This window comes from Micropterus dolomieu, linkage group LG07, assembly GCF_021292245.1.
Source record: "Micropterus dolomieu isolate WLL.071019.BEF.003 ecotype Adirondacks linkage group LG07, ASM2129224v1, whole genome shotgun sequence".
NCBI lineage: Eukaryota > Metazoa > Chordata > Actinopteri > Centrarchiformes > Centrarchidae > Micropterus > Micropterus dolomieu.
Window position 1 is genome coordinate 7858732 of NC_060156.1, and position 17439 is coordinate 7876170.

At 39.9% G+C, this 17439-nt stretch overlaps 2 protein-coding genes across 2 annotated transcripts; both read right to left on the reverse strand.

Moving 5' to 3' along the window:
- Positions 1–380: 380 nt before the first annotated feature.
- LOC123973967 (olfactory receptor 4Q2-like) lies at positions 381–1310 on the reverse strand. The gene has a single exon (XM_046054368.1). The coding sequence runs from the start codon at positions 1302–1304 to the stop codon at positions 381–383; it is 924 nt and encodes a 307-aa protein (XP_045910324.1). The 5' UTR covers positions 1305–1310.
- Positions 1311–7363: 6053 nt separating this feature from the next.
- On the reverse strand, positions 7364–8293 carry LOC123974043 (olfactory receptor 4Q2-like). The gene has a single exon (XM_046054461.1). It carries the CDS (start codon positions 8288–8290, stop codon positions 7364–7366), a length of 927 nt encoding a protein of 308 aa, XP_045910417.1. The 5' UTR covers positions 8291–8293.
- Between the last annotated feature and the right edge of the window lie 9146 nt (positions 8294–17439).

Below are 17439 nucleotides of genomic sequence, written 5' to 3' on the forward strand. Positions count from 1 at the left end.
CAACTAATTTCTGTTTTGGGTCTTGAGCTGAAAAGGTTTGGGAACCAGTGCACATTTTTACAATATATATTAGTTAAGAAATGCATATTGGAATAAGATATTAATTCATTGTTGAAGGTCATTAATATCACACCTGAAACTGCTTGACACACTCATTTACAGTAAGACACTGAATTCTTTACCAGCAATGACACTCTCAGATGTTTGTGTTTTAGGTCATTAAAAGCTACAAACATACCTTTTATGTGAGATAGGACAGTGATTATTGATATGAAAAAACATACATGTGTTAAAGATCATGATCATGATATTTTGTGGCTGTACAACTGGACATCTCTACGAAACACACACACACACACCGTTGATGATAATGTACTAGTCTAGAGACGTTTACCACACAAAAACTGTATAATTCTATTTCTTATTTGTGTCAATTTTAAACCATATATGAGGGGATTGATGATTGGAGGGAAAAAAAGAAATTCTATCGCCATAAAATTCTGGGCACTTTGTGAAAACCCTTCTGAGCCAAATCGCATGTACAACAAATCAAAAAGCAAACACACAACTAAGGTAAGTAAACAGAACAAATGTGGCAGACATGTTTGCATAAACTTTTTCCTTTTCTCTTTCGATGTTAGGCATGTTGAGATCAGATATACATAAGACCAAATAATAAAAATAAAATGGCCAGAATAAAAAGTATAATTAAAAGCTGGAATAACAGTGTTTGTTATGGAGACAGTACAAGCTAGTTTCCCAATTAAGTAATTAACACAGTAGATCTTTGGTATGTGTGAGCCACATAACCTTGTGGTAAATGTAGTTATTGTACCCATGGAGATCAAGTAATAGGGTACAAGCCAAGCAAAAAACACAAACACACAAACTCTTTGTTTAGACATCACAGAGTGGTAAACCAGAGGTCGACATATAGCCACATATCTGTCATAAGCCATTAGAGCTAGAAGAGAGAAATCAGCACAAACTGAAGAGTGCAACACAAAACCCTGCAGAAGGCATCCAGCATAAGAGATGACATGAGTGTTAGATAGAAGATCATTGAGGAATTTGGGGTAAAAGCCTGTAGTCCCATAAAGTCCATTGATGCACAGATTACAGAGGAAGATGTACATGGGTTCATGAAGACTTTTGGTCACAATGATTGTCACAATAATGGTCACATTTAACAGCCAAATCACACTGTAACACAAAAAAGTGAGAGCAAAGAGAGCAACTCTATAGTTTGCTGTGCCATTTAATCCTGACAGAGTAAACATAGTAATGCCTGTTTCATTATCCATTACATTTATAATTATAGGCAAAAGATTTCTATATCATTTTAAATCTGAAAGAACGTTTTAATGCTCTACTTAGAAGAAATTGCATTTGCATACCCTACAATTTTCCTGGAGAAAGAAAGCTGTCATTCTGACATCAGTATCAGAGATGACATGAAACGGAGACATACGATCCATGAGAAATTTCAGATGAAAGCCTGCTGTCCCTTAAAGTCCATTAATACACAGATTACACAGGATACATAAGCTCATGTGTTTTCAGTCCACTATGATGGTTATGATGACAACAGCAGGTACTATCAAATCATTAAGTAACACAGTAAAGCGAGAGCAAGAGAATACTTACATGTTACACTGTGTAATTTAACCCTGAAAGTATAAAACAAGTTATTACAGGCAAAAATGATCCTTTCAGCTATGTCATAATTTTATTAATTTAAGTCTAGTGCAGATCTTAAAGTGTCACTATAGAGAAACATCATTGACATACTTGTTCCTGAGTTGTAGGTGGTGCAACGGTCATTCAGTGCTGAGTGTCTCTGACCCTGCCAGCTTTGTTTCCATTGTTTAAATAATCTACCTCTGATGACTCAACACAAGCTGGGAATTCAAGTAGTATAGGTTGGAGAGAGGTAACTAAAATACAGTATGTGTAAGTTCATATTGGGTGGATCAGAACTCAAACCATTTAACATAAAGTCAAATACAGTTAATGGAGTGATATCAGTGTGAGATGTGAAAAACATTTAAAGTGACTTTGGTAGAAAAATGTCTTATTTTGAAAGCACAATAAAATGTTGATATAAAAAAGATGACTCTTTATTTTTGTTTTCTGCTGTTTGGATCATCAACTGGTTTCCATGTTGGCTTTTTAGATGAAAATGTAGCTTTAGATTCAGTGTTATTACATTAGATCAAGCAAGCAGCTACCAAATGCATATTTTGACAGGGTTCTAGTTTTAAAGCTAATCAGCTAGAAACAAAAGAGAGATTTCAGCCAACTCACAGAGTTAGCATCAGGTAATTAGCTGATGCTCGCTAGCTACAGCTGATCAAATCGGCTAGCAACATACTGCCATTTCTATTGACAAAATAGACATTTTTCAGATAGAAATGGGGAGCTTGCTTTTGTTTACCTCTGTGAAAAATCACGAGTAGTAAATCTGATATTCAAACATAAAAGTTGTTGCAAGAAGAGACAGGAGAGAAAAGAACAGGAAAAGAGTATCGCAAAGCTTCCAAATTAGATTGTTTTGGACAGGTTCGAAGATTTTGCTTCGACGCAAACACACGGCTGGTCAGATGCCTTTCAAATAGGTTGACACAAGTGCATTTTTAAGGTATTTGGTGTATTTTAATGGGCTACCATGTCCCTGTTTAAAAAGCTTTGTTTGTATTTGGTCTGTGTGCGCTGTATCTGGCAGTTTTCAGGACATGGTGTTGATAAGCCGGTTGCTTTTCTATCTTATGTACCATAATCTTTTGACTGTGTGTCCATGCTTTTGATAACTTTCTATTTGACTTCTTTACTCTGCAAATACATAACACACTCTGACTTTAGCCTGCTGCGGCTGAGCGCACGCAGCAGCAGCAGCGCGTGTTGATGAGAGACGCACACAAAGATAACTGTTCCATTTAATATGTTACTATGGTCAAGAAATTTATATTAGTACATTTTAATTAAGTAGGTTAGAAATGTACTGCATCTAATCTTATCTGTTCTTAAAAAGATCAGTTGCTTCGCTGCCTCGTTATCGTAGTAGATAGTTGCCTCAGAATGCATCCCTTTCAAGTGAAGTCAGCTCTGTTCAATTAGTTTCGAACAGCCTTCTAGGGCAGCACTTACGGCAAAGTGTGTCGTCAGCACACTGTCTTGCTAGCCTTAGCATCAGCTAACTAGCTATTGAAAAACCAAACGGCTAACAGACGCCTCAGAAATCATACTGAACAAACTTGGTTGGTTACAGTCACGGACTAATATTAAATTTCAGTGTTTACTTCTCGCTAGATTTTCAAAAATTGAAGCGAGAAAACTACTAAAAACTTTTAAAAAGTGTATTTGTGTACAAAATCAACAAGTTTTTGAAAGCTACGGCAGCCACAGCCACACTGCTTTATGGGTAATAGTCAGCATCAAGCATCGATGCTGCCTTCAAAACTGGCCATTACTGAGGCAGCATGAAGGCATCTCAGGAGACAGGAAGACATCGTTCGAGCCGTTTCAAACAGCGCTTGATGCCTCTCTGTCCTGTTAGACACCTTCTGAGACAGCAGTTGAGCCCATTTCGAACACAGCCAGTGGACAAGATGTCCGCTTGCTGCCATGACACAGGGTAAAGAGGAGCTGCAGCAATGTGCAGTATGACAAAATATAAATAAATATGGTGTTTTTTGAAAATGAAACAATGTAAACCTGTTCTGGCACAACCTGTGAATTAGATTTTGAACCTGAAAAAGAGCATAATATGAGCTCTTTAAACAGTGCACAATGAGGAAACAAGGCACATAAATTTGTCAATGTAGGGATCCCTTATAGATTCGAACGCTGTGTGTGTGTGTATTTGCACGTGCCTTCACCTCAGCAAGCCAGCATCAGTCCGTCTGAGCCCCGGCCTGCTAGCCCTCCTTCAGCTAGCCTCCACATGCCAGGTTTCCGGCCTGCTAGCTTCTAGCCCTCCGACTGCCTGTTCCGTTTAGCGCTGTGGCAGCTAGCCGGGGTAGGGAGTCAGAGTTAGCACGGGCAGCCAGCCTTTGGCCTACTAGCCAGATGGCCAGTCTTCCTCTGGGTTCCCCGTCTGATCCACCTCCAAAGTAGCCATCTGGGGGGCGACGTGGATCCCACTGACGTCATGCCACCTTCTCACCCTCATCATCGCCCAGCACAGCTTACCTGCCCTACATCTGCATTGCAGCTCCTCATTCTCACCACAGTCCTTCCACTGCAAGTGTGTCGCTGACCGGCGCCCTCGAGACCTAAAGCACGTTACTAGGCTGAGTGGTACAGACAGACTGAGCATAGCAGTGCAGAGCAAATAACCTTATATGGAATACTAGCACTGTCTAGCTCCATGTGTCGTCAAACGGAGTCATTATTAGAAAAAGCTGTTCAAAGAAAGAGTGTATAGAACAGAGTGTATAGAAATCTGAGGTTTTGGCTCACGTGGATTTATTTTAAATACTTTTACTTCATTATTTGAATCTTTGGCCATGTTTAACATGAACATCCAACATAACATAAAATATGGAAAAACCTCCTTATCACTTATTCCATGGGCCTCTCTCCATTACAGGATGAGTAAAATGCATGGGTGTCAGAACCATTGAATGTCGGTGCCACTACGCCACTACGGATCCGAAGGTTCTCTGGGCTTCTATCTCCACCTATGTTCCCATCACTAAGTCGGAGGGATTTATGGATCTGGGATTTCCCCCAGTCCCTCCCCTGGAGCCCAACCTCACCACCTTCTTCGGCGCGAAGCTGGGTCAGACGGCGTCCGAACAGTGCCCTGCCCTGATCTCACCTGGAGCGCAGTGGCTGGCTCGCCTCGTCGATAAGACCCACCAATGCACTTTCCAGAACTCCGTCTCCACCAACAACACAGCGCTGATCGCCTCCTCCTTCACTAAGCTGGCGGCTACCTCCACCACCATGACAGAGGAGAAAGAGGAAATTAGCAAAGGGGCCAACCTGCAGCTCACCAAGTGCGCCGCTTCAATTGTCACCGGTCGAGCACAGAGACGGTGGTGCAGACAGCCCAGCTAGTCGCACACTTGTCTTGCCTGGGCTTCACAGTAAACTGGAAGAAGAGCGCTTCTCTCCCCTTCCAGAGGCTCACCTACCTCAGGAGAGGATGGAGGCTCTGATGGAGCTGCTCTGCCGTGTTGTTACATGGGAGGTAGTGGCAGCTCTGTCGATCATGAGGCTTCTGAGCCTCATGTCGGCGACATCTGCACGGTGGCATTCTGGTCTTCCCCGTGCTATTTCGTCTGTTTCTACCTACAGAATTTCTCCTGTTTCTAGCCTACTCCCTCAGTACTGATTGTTTTGGCTGAGTAATCGTTCTTGTGAGTGTGCGGTGCACCCTGTCCCACCGGACGGTGGGGGGAGCAGCCGCTGCTCGTGCTGGCCCTGCTCTGTGCGCAGCTCATGCAGTCACTGGCGTGACCCTGCCCGCATCTGTACAGCTGCAGGGCCTCCCATAAGGTTCCCCGCCTATTACACATGGGTAGGCAAGCTACCTCCCATGTCGCGCCATTGGTGCTTCTGCGCACGCCAACACCAATGCCGTGTACTACGGGGGACTGGGAAGCTAATTATATGGCTCTTGGCAGCTGGGTTTGTATGGGCCAGTGAGGCGTTGACTCATCCTGCTTCACCTCTAACCCAATAGCGATAGCCTTAGATGGCAAAGCCTATACGAAATAGAACAGTAGTTACATACTGTAACTGTTGGTCACTGTTGAACATATACAAGATGCGGACGTAGGAGAGGCCCAAGCTTTGGGTGGGTGTAGACACCCAGGCGCACGTAGGGGTAAACCCATTAGCGATAGTCTTAGAGGGCTGCGCATATACTCAGAATATGGAGTTGCACCAATATATATAGGCTTTGTATATGTAAAACTCTTGGTGGAGGACCCACCCACATTGTTTTTGCTTCCAACGCCCATGGTAAAATGGATAGCCCTTCAAAAATGTGTGGTCACATGAACAATTTTGTCTATTGTTGCTGATAAAAAAGGGGTGGCTCAACTTCCCCACAGGCTCAAATCACCCCACTCTCCCCTATAATCCATTTTTAAATAAATGCTGTAATTATACTGGTTCAAAGTGAAAAGTTTTTAGTCAGTTTACATAAAAAGATCATACCTCTTGATACCTGTGAAACTTTTCTCCCTCAAACAGCAGATTGATGTGAACAGAGCATGCACCTTTGTATACTGTGTGTAATTAGAGGTAACGTTAGATGTCTGTTAACTGTTAGCCAGCAGCTAACGTTACTTTTACAGGCTACACACAGCAATATTAACAACTGTGCATGCTCTCTTCACATTGATTTTGTAAAATACATCCCACAACCCACAACAAGAACACTGCTGCAAACTCCACTTACCAGTGGTAACAAAGATGTTGTGAAGGTGCTGCTAAATCACTGAAGGTGTCTGAATGGGAGGGCTCGACACAGATGAGGTCATAAGGTGAATGGTCATTATTTGGGTCATTTAATTTACTGGTAAATTATTCATTCATTTTACTAATACTTAGATTGGGCTAGCCTTTACAAAAGGGCCTAAGGGAAAATAAAGGAAATTTTGCCTTGACAAAAGGGCACTTTGAGTATCAATGGGCAAGGGGCCAGGTGCTCAAGCACCTTTGTTTGTGGTAGAGTTCTCCTTATATTTCATTTTAATGTTCCACAACTACTTGAGATTGTCACTTGTGGTGAAATATCTGCATACTTTTAGTTTTTAGTGAAAACAATAAACTATAAATCATTAATATTAAATAGTATAAAAAATATAAATACATTAGGCTGTACTGTTTTTTTTTAAATTCACTCCCCATTGGTCAGACAATATTTTACAAATAATGTACAGGGTCATTATGGACAAAAGATATGTCTACAGTATTTGAGAATGTGAGAATGAGCGCTGGAGCCTGTTTCATGTGCCACTACTGGACTATCCACTCAACAAACACAAGAAATGACTAAACTTTGATGAATGCCTGCTCCAACATTTATTTTAAAGAAAGATTTTAGCTATATATTTACAAGAAATGCATATTATATATGGGTCATTAATATCACACCTGAACATTTATGCTTGACACACTCATTTATCTTAAGACACTGAATTCATTTTCAGCTATGAGACTCAGATTTCTGTGTTTTACACCATTAAAAGCTTCAAAATAACTTTTATGTGAGTTAGGACAATGATTTATTAAAATTAAAGTATATACATGTGTTGAAGATGATATATACATTTTGTGACTGCACAAATGGACATCACTATGAAAAACACACACACACAAAAAAACTAGATAACAATGTACTAGTCTAGAGACGTTTACCACACAAAAACTGTATAATTCTATTTCTTATTTGTGTGAGTTTGAAACCATATATGAGGGGATTGATAATTGGAGGGAAAAAAAGAAATTCTACTGCCATAAAATTCTGGGCACTTTGTGGTAATGTTTCTGAGCCAAATCGTACGTACAACAAATCAAAAAGAATACACACAGTTAAAGTCACTAAACAGAAAAAATGTGGCAGACATGTTTGCATAAACTTTGTCCTGTTCTCTTTGGATGTTAGGCATGTTGAGATCAGATATACATAAGACCAAATAATAAAAATAAAATGGCCAAAATAAAAAATGTAATTAAAAGCTGGAAGAACAATGTTTGTTATAGAGGCAGAACAAGCTAGTTTACCAACTAAATAATTAACACAGTAGATCTTTGGGATGTGTGAGCCGCATAACCTTGATGTAGATGTTGTTACTGTGCTCATGAACATCAAGTAAAGGGGTATAAACCAAGCAAAAAACACAAATACACAAACTCTTTGTTTAGACATCATAGAGTGGTAAACCAGAGGTCGACATATAGCCACATATCTGTCATAGGCCATAAGAGCTAGAAGAGAGAAATCAGCACAAGCTGAAGAGTGCAACACAAAACCCTGCAGAAGGCATCCAGCATAAGAGATGACATGAGTGGTAGATAGAAGATCATTGAGGAATTTGGGGTAAAAGCCTGTTGTCCCATAAAGTCCATTGATGCACAGACTACAGAGGAAGATGTACATGGGTTCATGAAGGTTTTTGTTCACAATGATTGTCACAATAATGGTCACATTTAACAGCCAAATCACACTGTAAGACAATAAAGTGAGAGCAAAGAGAGCAACTCTGTAGTTTGCTGTGCCATTTAACCCTGACAGAGTAAACATAGTTATTACTGTTTCATTATCAATCATATTCATAATTATACAGTTAAATCTAAAAGGACTATTTTAATATGCCACTGATAGGAAATTGCAAAACATTCATTCTGACATCATTAACAGAGATGACAAGAGAGGGAGACTCTCAAGATTCCTCCTTTAAAATCCATTAATACACATATTACGCAGGAAGATACATAGGCTCAGGAAGTTTCTGGTCTACTGTGGGTTATAATGAGAACAAAATTTACTATCCAAATCATTAAGTAAAACAAAATGTACTATCCAAATCATTAAGTAAAACAAAATTTACTATCCAAATCATTAAGTAAAACAATAAAGTGAGAGCAAAAAGATTATTTGCAAATCATAAAGTGTCACAATAGAGAAACATCTTTTACATTTGTTCCTGAGTTGTAGGTGGTGCAGCGGTCATCCTGTGCTGAGTGTCTCTGACTCTGCCAGCACTGGTTCCTCTGTTTAAATCATCTATCTCTGATGACTGCTGGGAATTCAAGCAGTAGAGTTTGGAGAGAGGTAACTAGGGCTGAACAGTTAATCGTTTTCAAATCGAAATTATGATTTGAAAGAACGCGATTAGCTAATTGTGATGATGGCAATTAAAATGTAGGTTAATTATACGGAGCATCTGACCCGTTTTAAACAGTCACAAAGTCATTCTGTTGTCATCCTTGTGTGACAGACCTGCTGGCCAGTCACAAGCGAAACAAAACAACAACAAACGACAAACGAAACTAGAGGAACCGACACAGGCAGTGGCTGTGCTGCGGTTTTGTCCGGCGTTAACTCACACTGAAGTGTTTCAGCAGCAGAGCGTTGGCTTGCCCCAAGTTGTTGATGTGTTGTTAATTTGTCATTTTGTGTACTTCAACTATGGATAACAGCTCTCTGTTAAACAGGTCTCTATCACCAAATCGTTCAGCTCGTGAAAATACAGTTTAGGTAAAGTTTAGATAAAGTCAAGTTAATAGAGTAATATCAGTGTGAGATGTGAAAAAATGTTTAAAGTGACTTGGGAACAGGAAAATGTATTATTTTGAATAATGTTTATGCATTTGATATATATATATAAATAAATGTGCTGCCCCTTATTTTTGGATATTAAGTGGATCATCAACTGGTGGCCACGCTGGCTTTTTAGCTGAAAATGTAACTTTAGCCTCAGTCTTTTTACCTTATATCAAGCATGCAGCCATTAAATGCATATTTTGACAGGGTTCTAGTTTTAAAGCAAATCAGCTGGAGAGAGTTTTCAGCAACATCTTGGCCATCTGGCAATTCTGGCTAATGTCAGAGGGGCATCCGGTCAGATTTTTAAAAATATACAGTAAATTGTTTTTACAGCTTGACTGCGCATTGGATGGGATTTTAGCGCTTGCGCAAGTTCCCCATGGTTATAATAATAATAGCTAATATAAAAATCATAGCTAGATAATGGACCGTAAGGAAAGGAAGGCATTTCTGAAAAAGTTAGACAAAGAAAAAAAGGCTATTCGATGCTGCGAAATGCATAAAATTAAACCTATACGAAACTCTTTTTAATAGGTTTTAAAATTAACTCCTGAAGCTGCAGCTGAGGAAAGTGGTGCCATAGAGGTAAGAAGAAAACAGAAAATGCAGCTAGCTCAAGTCATTTTCATGCAATTCAGTTACTTCAGCTAGTTAGCTGTTTTTTGACTGTAGCCTACATTGTATTAAAAAGTAAGCTTAAACTAATTAGTGTAAAACCGCTGTATATTTTAAAATGTTTTTGCTTCGTGATAATTGTTTACAAGTGTTAGTGTTGCGTTTTTTCAGATTTTGAGAAAGGAGAGGCTCAGTCCAATGAAAATTAACAAAAAGATTTAATTACAAAAATTAGTGAATAAAGAGATGGCATTACAGAACAAACAAATAACACTGCAGTGGACTGAAAAGTTGGTCCTCCGTTCAGATTTACAGCTTTCAGTCAAGTCCTAACAGACTGAGCTAAAGCCGCCTCCAGCAGTGGACTGAAAAGCTGCTTCTCCTCCCAGATCCACAGCTTACAGTCCTGATTCTCACAAAATAAATTGTTAATATCCTCCAGGTATGTGGGCGGGTCCATTTTCCTCCAAATGGCTTAGGTCCATAGCCATTGGTCGTTTGGTTAACTTCTTCGTCACCCAATTGGGAAGGGTGTACCTTACTGTTCTACCTTTCGGTCGAACAAAAGAGCACCGATCCCAGACGTGAAACCCCCTTCAATCTACAGGAATAAACAGTCTTTTGCTCTAAACTAATCATAGAGAACAACTGGGCTTGTCTCCAAAATGGTTGACACCCCATCTTAAGTGTCAATGAAACAGTCAAAACAAAACAGTCCTTCTGGCACTAAACAAAGAGGTGTCAGTTTTCTTCACATTACAAAGAGGATACAAACAATGGTTTAATCAACATTCTAATGCAATTGCCTGGCCTAAAATCCTGCAGTTTTACATTTGAAGAAAAACACTGAAACACTGGAATACATTAAGTTTGTTGTAACTTTTTAAAACTCAACATTAGCTAGCCTGTTACTGAATCCCTTGACTGAGCAGTTCAGCAGCTAAGGTGGGATTTAAACAGACTGCTGTATGCTACTTGCAACATAGTCTCACAGATCGAAAACCTATAGCAATATCCATGTGCTACTGTAGACATTTGTAGTGAACTTTACTTGGAACACAAACAACTATCCATAATTAAAATAAAACATTAAATATCACACACACAGGCTACAGTAATGTAACTAATCCTTAGGTAGTGTGAAACATAGGCCTCTATTACAGGTACTCATATGCGATAGTTGAATGAGTTATGATGTGCCATTGCCTCACTTCTGTTCTCCTTTGTCTGAAGCATGTGTTCATCTATTCAAAACTAGAATGAAAAAATTTACATTTGCTAGATAGAAATGAGAAGCATGCTTTTGTTTACTTCTGTGTGAGTAGTAGCTGATCTGACACAGTTACTGTAAACTGCATGTGTAGTGCTAGGGAAAGCTTGGTAGATCATTTCACAGTAGATCATTACTCAGTTTGGAGCCTCTAGAAGTGATAAAACTTTCTGAACAAGGTATGCAATCAAAAGAAAGCTGCGCTGCGATATCACACAAAGAAGGCCAGCCTCAACCAGCACACAATTTACAGAGAAATACATTGAAACTAATCGAGAGAAAGTTTATCATGCAGCAGGACAATGAGCCAAAGCACACTGCCAACAAAACAAAGGACTTCATCAGGGGAAAAAAGTGGAAGGTTTTAGACTGGCCAAGTCAATCACCTGGCCTTAACCCAACAGAGCATGCATTTCACCTCCTAAAGAGCAGACTGAAGGGAGAAACACCCCGAAACAAACAAGAACTGAAAGAAGCTGCAGTAAAAGCCTGGAATAGCATCACAAATGAAAAATGCAACAGTTTGGTGATGTCAATGGGTTGCAGGCTTGAGGCAGTTACTGTAAGCAAGGGCTATGCCACCAAATATTACGTGTTATTACTTTAAGATTATTTGTTCCATTACTTTTGCTCACCTACGAATGCTGTGGTCTGATGCCGCGTAGATAAGATGCTTGCCTTAGACATGGGAGACAAGGGTTCAATTCCTACTGTGAGCCATCCACCAATGTGTCCCTGAGCAAGACCCTTAACCCCTAGTTGCTCCAGAGGCGTGCAACCTCTGACATAAATAGCAATTGTAAGTCGCTTTGGAAAAAAGCGTCAGCTAAATGAATAAATGTAATTCAAATGGTGATATGTCTTAAGAAAATAAAAGCTGTCTCATACTCATTGTTAGAAGTCTTTTGGAGGGGACTGTACAGTGCAGTGGATCAGCGATTCTAAAAATCTCTTTTGTCTCTCCCTGAGACGGGGGGGGCTGAGATATTCCCCCTCAACAGACAGCCTGACCCAAGTGAAAGGTTTGCTTTCCCTAAGTTCTGTTTTGGACAGTTAGATCATAAAACTTACCACCTCTGGTGAAGCTGAGATAAGACTCAATGCCCTGACTGTTAAAATGACAATATCAACACTAACCAGAAACTAACTTTCTCCTGAACAGCCTATCAGAACTCTTTTGAAAGGAGGGCAGGAAACCCTAAACTGCCCCTCCAAACACATAACCATGGCAACTGACCTTCCTCTTTGTTTAATTACCTCACATCAAAGGATATTCTCATCTTCACACCCAGATGTGAATTGGTGAGAAACTCCAGACGCCAGAGAAGGACAGCCCACATTCCTTTGTGGGAACAAGAATACTGGCTCCTTATAACTTGCCTATTACCTTGTTTAAGGTAACTTCAGCAGCTTTTTCCAAAGGGGGTGGCAATGTGAAATACAGTTTCCTAATTTGTGTAATTTACGGTTTTCTGCTGGACACTGTGCAACAATAACTACTCAAGTCAGATCTTATTGAACGTTTATTGTAAGGATCTTATTTTATATTTCTTATTGAACTGTACTACCTTTTTTGGCAAATTCTAACCCACCAAACAACATCAGAGGCGTCTCTCACGCACCTAATTTCTCGCTTTAACTAAACCATCGCCCTAGTTACAGCCCAGCTACCTGTCTGCAGTCATAACGCGCATTATATGCTGACAAAAAAGGTGAATGAAAATCTCTGCAGGTAGTCTACAACAGGTGTTCTGCTGAATTATGCATCCACATCTTAAGCTTATCAGAAACGTCGCTGATCAAACGCAGTTATCACATCAGCTTGTTTGCTGAATCTCAAGGAATGCTACATCTACTGAGCGTAATAACTTATTGATGACTCTAAACTGCCTTAATATGTACTTCGAATCAATAATACCCACTGAGGAACCCCACAAAGAATAGTATAACGTTATCGTTTTTAAACAGTAACGTTACACTTGGAGGTGCACAGCTCTCCTCGGGAGAGACAGCTAGCTCAAATAGTGGTATCGATGCTCCTCGGTGTGACAGTTTCAGGCAGAACTCCGCAGCCGCTCCCCCGTCGGCTGCCTTTAAACCCTTCTTGTCCATCGGGATCAGGTACAGCCACTTATAATAGTATCTGACTAGTATCTAACTGAACAGTGACTCCCTTACAGGACGTAGCTAAATCTCACATTGCCCGTCAGTAAATGTTACCGTTAACATAACGTCAGCTAACTGAGAGCTGAGCCTTTACTTACAACTTCACAGAGACGCCTTTTCTCCAAAGCATTATCACCCTAATGTCTAAAACAAAGGTTAATCTAATAACGTTACATTTTGGCTTCTCTCTTCTTGCTGACTTGTCTTTGACTCATTAAAAGCTGCGGTTAGAACACACTAACTTACATAACGTTGCTTACACTAATGGCTAATTAGCGTAACGAGCTAACGTTAAGCTAACAAGCTATATGCCGACAGAGATACCTGTTAAATGTTAACACATAAATAAAATACAGGAATTTCACTCACCAAGTAGAACACAGATTTCCTGGAGGTTCTCTCTCCAATAAACTGCACAGCCTGCCATCATTCATCCGGTATCTGCATGTAGAAATTTCCATAAGGCTCCGACAGGCTGAGCCTCAGAACTCCGTGTAGCTGAGTGAGGCTAACAGACATCGGACTGAGTGCTAACAGTGGCAGCGGCTAATGGCGCCTGTCAATCAAAGCGGCCACGCCCCTAATAATGCTGAACTTTAAGGCTTAATATAATTTAAACAGGTGAGTTATAAAAAAATTCACCCCCTCACAGTTGTCACGAAGGGCAAACTTAGCGATATGCACTAAAACCATTTTTTGAACCAGGCTGTAAACATGTTTTATTGTGCTGTAAAGTTCGGTTTTTTAACATGGGGGTCAATGGAGATTGACTCCCTTCTGCAGCCAGCCTCAAGTGGCCACTCGATGAATTGCAGTTTCAGATACTTCTGCATTGGTATCGGAATGAGAGCCGGAGGTTGCCGCTTGGTTAAAAGACTGTTCAGTCGCGCAACTTTGAATTCAAGAACGACCAAGTTCTTTTAAGCTTTATTGTAGTTGAGTGAACTTATACTGCTCCCTCCGAATTTCGGACCCAGCCACGTGCGTCCGTTAAAGTAACATAGGACATCAAGAACCCACGAACCGAGCCAAGGTTAACTGCCAGGCCGAACGGACGTCCCTATAACTGCGAGTGCTTTCTTCAAAAAAAGCCAAAGCGGAGGAACCCCCAGAATAATCCATAGCACCAAGCCAGGAATCCGGCAGCTAGCTTGGGGCCGCTGGACCAGCATATCGCAACAACAAGAAGTAAGAAACCTAGGTATTCTGTGGTTGAGTTGATGTCCGATAGTCTGTTAATCCATTAGCTTTAATCCTTAATCATTCCAGCCTAAAACTCCTAGACAAATTTAACCAAGTTAGTATCATATAACCTGTGTTTATTAGTTCTCTTTCTCCCTTTGAATCAAATTCTCCCCACAATAGAACAACTCAACAACATTGTCATTGTTTGCATTCTGTTTGTTTAGTCATTGTTTATTTCTTTGATGTATATTTAACCGCATTTATATCCACCTTTTAGTTAGCTAATAAATTTCCCCTAAATCACAGGAACTGTGTGTATATGTATTGTTTAGCTCCAGGTGACTGTAACGGAGGATTTACGCCTTCGATATGAGATTGATTGATTGATTAGATCGATTCAAGATAATTAAACAATTACTACTAACTGATCACTAGGAAATAATTGTATTATTACTAAGCTATACTTAAGATTCCTAAAGCCTTGGACGGACAGCAAATCTTTAGGTGTTGCCCGAAAATGAATTTTCTGAAATATTAATATTCATAATTTGTATTAAAAACCATACGTAGATATGCTACAACAGTCACAGGAAAAAGTATGTCAACCCTTTGAAATTACCTCGATTTCTGCATAAATTGGTCATCTGATCTTCATTTTCAATAGACAAAAAAATTGTGCTCAGACCACACAAACAATATATTTTCATGTTGTTATTCAACATACAATGTAAACATTCACGGTGCAGGGTGGAAAAAGTTGTTGAACTCTTGGATTTAATGTATTTATTTTACCTTTATTTTACCAGGGGGAAAAAAGACCCATTAAAATAAAATCTCTTTTTCTAAGGGTGCCCTGGCCAAGAAAGGGAGCAGGACAGCAAGTCACAAACATTACACACAGTCACAACAGTACAAACATAAAACAATAGATCAAAATACAATCAAAACATTTACCCTTTTAGCTGAAAAAGCAACAGTAGTTACTGTAGTTACATTCATCTTTAAAAACTTCTGTAATCAGGGATTTGAACTTCCCAAAAGGTACCAGTACCTCCAGCCGGAGGGTCCTTTGCAAGGAGTTCCAAGTTAATGGTGCACAGCATGAGAAGGCTTTTCGCTCCACCCTGGAAACTTTTAAATACAGCAGCCTGCTAGACCGGGCATGATGACCACTGACCGCAAAACTGAGGAGGCTATTAATGTAATGTGGTAAGTTGCATTTGCATATGCAGCAGGTCCCTATAGTCAAGTACCGATAAAAAGGTAGACTGGACAAGTTTCTTCCTCGCTTCATCGGGGAGACATAGCTTGTTTCGAAAATAAAAGCCAAGTTTAGGCCTGAGTGTCTTTAAAAGCTCATCTATTTGTATATTAAAAGCTGATTTATTGTCCAGCCAAATACCAAGATAATTGTAGCAAGTTACCCTTTCAATGACAGTGCCATTTAGTGAGCGAAGGCTAAGAATCTCCTGAGAGCAAGCTCTAGTGAATGTCATGATCTTGTTTTTTTCGGGGTATTTTAGGGTAATTTGAGGTTGTGCAATGAGAACTGCAATGCAGAGAACAGAACTTGAAGCTCTGTGACAGCCTGGGCCAGGGTGGGAGAACATGTATATATAACTGTGTCATCTGCATGGAGATGCAACTTGGCTCGATACAAATGTTTTCCAAAATCATTTACGAAAATGGTGAATGAAACGGGAGCCAAGATTGAGCCCTGGGGGACACGTCTGGAGATCTCAGGGGGTTTCGACATGTGATTTTCACATTTGACACTCTGAGATCTCTCAGTGAGATAGTTTCTAAGACAATTCACAACCTCTTAACCAAAACCCACATTAATTAGCCTGGATAACAGTAAGTCATGATCGACTAAGTCAAATGCCTTAGATAAATCAACAAATAATGGAGCACAGTGCTGTTTTTCATCAAGAGAATTAATAATATCATTGGCCACTAACGTAGCTGCTGTTATGGTACTGTGTCATGTCCTAAAACCAGACTGAAACTCACTTAAAATGTTATATTCAATTAAAAACTGTTTCAATTGGACATTTAACAGAGATTCAAGGATTTTGGCTAAAATAGATAATTTGAAGATGGGGCGGTAGTTATCTACATTAGTAGGGTCCCCACCTTTTATTAATGGTGTAACATAAGCAGCCTTCCATAATTTAAGAATACAACTGGTTGCCAGGGACAGGTTAAAAATATCGGTAATGGGCTCTGCAATGAGCTCGGCAGGCAGTTAAGCCAGCCAGTTAAAAAGTATGGATCTAGAGTCTCAGGTCCAGCTGACGTTTTTGGATCCATATCTTTCAGTGCCTTACAAACATCACCAGTAGATATGTGTGTGAAGTTGAAGGAGTTATTTTGCACATCTGACTCAGAGCTTGGAGTGAGAGTGTTTGCATCGTTATTGGGGTTCACATGGTTTATATGCAGGCCCCCTGTGTTGTCAAAGAATGCTCCAGGTGATACAAAGTTCTTGTTAAAAATTTCAACCATGTCAGCTTTGGTTTTTACTTCCTCAGAGTCAATGACTAAATGGTCAGTGAGTCCCGAGGGGACATTTGAGCATGATGTAGATTTTATGAATTTCCAGAATTTATTTTCTCAAAGTTCTAAATGAAATCCAGTCCGTAGGTATGTCTGACTGTCTTGCTTTGGCCCAGGCAACATTTCTCAGTCTGATTAATTTTCAGAGAACCATGGGTTATCTCTTACTCTAATCCTGAATTTCTTCATAGGGGCATGTTTATGACAAATAGATATAAAAAAAATTTTAAAATGCTCAAAGGCAAGGTCGATATCAGGAATCAATGTGGTTTGCGCAATCCCACTATGAAACAGCCCTAAACCATGATCCACCACAATACACAGTTGAGATTAGGTTTTGATGATGGTGTTCTGT

Coding starts and splice junctions, on each gene's coding strand:
- LOC123973967 (XM_046054368.1), bottom strand. CDS start 1,304: ATGGATAATGAAACAGGCATTACTATGTTTACTCTGTCAGGATTAAAT.
- LOC123974043 (XM_046054461.1), bottom strand. CDS start 8,290: ATGATTGATAATGAAACAGTAATAACTATGTTTACTCTGTCAGGGTTA.